Source organism: Plectropomus leopardus, unplaced genomic scaffold, assembly GCF_008729295.1.
Source record: "Plectropomus leopardus isolate mb unplaced genomic scaffold, YSFRI_Pleo_2.0 unplaced_scaffold19910, whole genome shotgun sequence".
Classification (NCBI taxonomy): domain Eukaryota; kingdom Metazoa; phylum Chordata; class Actinopteri; order Perciformes; family Serranidae; genus Plectropomus; species Plectropomus leopardus.
The window spans coordinates 1-1,140 of record NW_024621508.1 but is presented as its reverse complement, the minus strand read 5'-3'; the positions used below and the strand labels follow the sequence as shown (position 1 = coordinate 1,140).

The following is a 1,140-nucleotide window of genomic DNA, read 5'->3' as shown; positions in this document are numbered from 1 at the left end:
AACTAACCTTCACACTTCCTTTATTCTTACCTGAGCTTGAACAATGTCGTCCATCATATCTGGATTGGATGACAAATTCACAAGGACTTTCAAAGTCTGAACCTGAAACAGAAATATAAGAGGTGCTTAATTTACACACTCACAGCTCGACCGGCCGTTACTGTATAAAATGGTATAAAAATGTAAAGATCAACTCTGTGCAACCTGAAAAGATACCAACCTGTAATGCTTCATTGCTCACGACAAGCAGAGAAAGTAAAAGTGTAACTGATTCTTTAAGCAGGTGCTGATGTTTATCTGTGACCGAGAGGTTTGTCAGCAGCCTGAGAGCACCGAGCTGCAGCTCCGAGTTCACAGGTGACATCTCAATCAGCTCCAGCACCTGTGGCACATACACCTGTAACACATGGACATGAATATAGAAACGCAGATATCCCATATCCAGCAACACACTGCACGATATCTGCTGTACAGTATACGGTAACATACCTTTATTTGTTCCTGGTTTTGGATGTTCATACACAGATTATTTAAAGCATTCAGAGTCTGCACTCTGACCTCCGCTGAAGGATCAGAGAGGAAACCAGCTATGATGTGAATCCCTTCAAACTCCCGGATTAGATTCTGGAGAATCCAGTAAAAAAATCAAAAAAGAAAGAAAAATGATAATTCATGGCTAAAGATACATACATAATGTCACAAGGTATATTCATGACTTTGAGTGACAGCAGCTACAAAGGTTTATAATTATAGAATATTTACAAAAAGGCAAGCAGAGCAAATTTCATTTATGGGAGGTTTTTGAGAAAGTTTACTGTTACTGTACCTGATTCACAGTAAAAGCAGCAGAATTTCCTAACGTCAGTAGGATGCGACATTTGTCTGGTGGATTATTGGTGGTCTGCAGACATGACAGCAGCATTTTCAAGTGCTGTGGATCCAGGTTGCCAGGGGACTGGTGGATGATGTCACCTATGGACCAAAATACGCCACTTTACTGACATTTATTGGATAAGCATCTGCACCGGAGGAGACTGAGAACCACCCAGCTGTAGTTACGGTTTACAATCAAAAACTCAACAGATTATTATGTTTTTTCAATAGTTTTCAATCAAAGTTGTGCCCATATTTTGGACTTGA

General features: G+C 40.1%; 1 protein-coding gene across 1 annotated transcript; it reads right to left on the bottom strand.

Moving 5' to 3' along the window:
* Positions 1 to 30: 30 nt before the first annotated feature.
* On the bottom strand, positions 31 to 992 carry LOC121965417 (armadillo repeat-containing protein 10-like; the record flags this gene model as incomplete). Its single annotated transcript, XM_042515564.1, has 4 exons — positions 31 to 102; positions 221 to 397; positions 490 to 624; positions 827 to 992. Coding segments are annotated over 4 exons (550 nt in total), but the record flags the coding sequence as incomplete, so codon positions are not given.
* Between the last annotated feature and the right edge of the window lie 148 nt (positions 993 to 1,140).